At 42.4% G+C, this 1,626-nt stretch overlaps 1 protein-coding gene across 1 annotated transcript; it reads left to right on the top strand.

The window, feature by feature from the left end:
* Positions 1-561: 561 nt before the first annotated feature.
* Positions 562-1,404, top strand: LOC142164715 (uncharacterized). The gene has a single exon (XM_075223154.1). It carries the CDS (start codon positions 562-564, stop codon positions 1,402-1,404), a length of 843 nt encoding a protein of 280 aa, XP_075079255.1.
* The last annotated feature ends 222 nt before the right edge of the window (positions 1,405-1,626 follow it).

The raw sequence follows: 1,626 nt of genomic DNA, 5'->3' as shown, positions 1-1,626 counted from the left end.
CGTAATGATCGACCAACCAACTCAACATAAGCCATCATCTTCTGCTCCAAAAGAGAAGAGCATTTCTCCACCTCTCCAAAACATCAAGAAAGGAATCTCCAAAGTGTTGGAGATCCTCAAGAAGAAGAATGCCTCGGAGGAAGAGGGAACTCCTTATGCCACGTCACGAACGGACTGACTACTTCTGGACTCAGTGAGAGCAATATAGTTCAGCACGGAAACCAGCGAGATAATAGTGGTACTATGCCCCAGAACAATGAACAAGTGTGGAATGAGCCTCGTCTCAACCCAAACTCATGGTCCAATCAAGACCCTACTTAACCTAACGCTAGTGTTGAGTCTCAAGAAAAAGCCCCCACCTCCAATGAAGGGTCTTCAAGGACCAAAGAGCCCTCAAGAGGGACCTCACCAACCACCGCCAACTCCACTGATGAATTACATCATATGGAATGTTAGGGGTAGAAACAACGCCGAGTTCAGGCGGCACTGTTTAGAAATGGTGAAAATGCATAAGCCTGCCATGCTTGTCCTGCTTGAAACGAAAATGGAAGACCACCAGAAATGGCTCAAGAACTCCAGTTTGATATGATCATTCAGTCCCCGGCATTAGGTCTCTCTAGGGATATAATGTTTATGTGGAAAGAGGAGTTTGTGGCAGTTGAAAAAGTGGAAACTACCCCTCAAGGCATCCATGCAATGGTTAAGGTAAGTCCCAACTACCCTCCATGGCTCGTCTCTGCTATTTATGCTAGTAATCTATTAGCAAATAGGAAACTCCTATGGGATAACCTAATCACAATATCAAAAAACCTAAAAACCAACTGGTTTATAGGAGGAGACTTCAATGAAGTCTTAAAGGCCAGGGACAAATTTAGGGGCAATCCCATAAACCTGAGCCGCAACAACCTGTTTTGCAACTATATAAATGAGTGTAACCTTCTAGACCTAGGCTTTAAAGGAAAATACACTTGGACTAATAAAAGGTACAGTAACATAACTTCTCTAATCCTGGAAAGAATAGATAGGTGCTTCGCAAATGAAGGCTGGATTGAACAGTACCTAGAAGCTACTGTACTGCACCTTTCTAGGACCCACTCAAATCATTTCCCTTTACAAATTAACTTGGTAGAGCCTCTAAACAATAAACCATCAAGGCCCTTCAGGTTTGAGTCAATGTGGGCTAGTCACCCTTCATTCCCTAACATCATCAATAGGGCTTTCTCAGACAATTCCACCCTCCTTCAATCCACTGATTGCTTCAAGACTCTGGTCTCCAAGTGGAACCAAGAAGTCTTTGGAAACATCTTCCACCAAAAGAGGAGAATCCTAGCAAGAATCTCTGGAATCCAGATATCTCCTAGCTACCAATCAGCAGTTACCTGTTATACTTTGAAACAAATCTAACTGTTGAACTCAACCTAATCCTAAAAAATGAAGAAGATTTCTGGAAACTTAAGTCTAGGATAAACTGGCTAAATGAGGGTGATGCTAGCACTAGATTCATTCACACATCCACCCTTAATAGAAGAAGGAGGAACATAATCCTCTCTCTAAAAGAAAAGAATGGAAACTAGCTACATGACCAGAATGACATTCATACAACAATTCTGGGCTTCTTCACTGATC

This window comes from Nicotiana tabacum, chromosome 1, assembly GCF_000715075.1.
Source record: "Nicotiana tabacum cultivar K326 chromosome 1, ASM71507v2, whole genome shotgun sequence".
In the NCBI taxonomy this organism is placed as follows: Eukaryota; Viridiplantae; Streptophyta; class Magnoliopsida; order Solanales; family Solanaceae; genus Nicotiana; species Nicotiana tabacum.
This window is presented reverse-complemented; position numbering and strand designations above follow the sequence as displayed.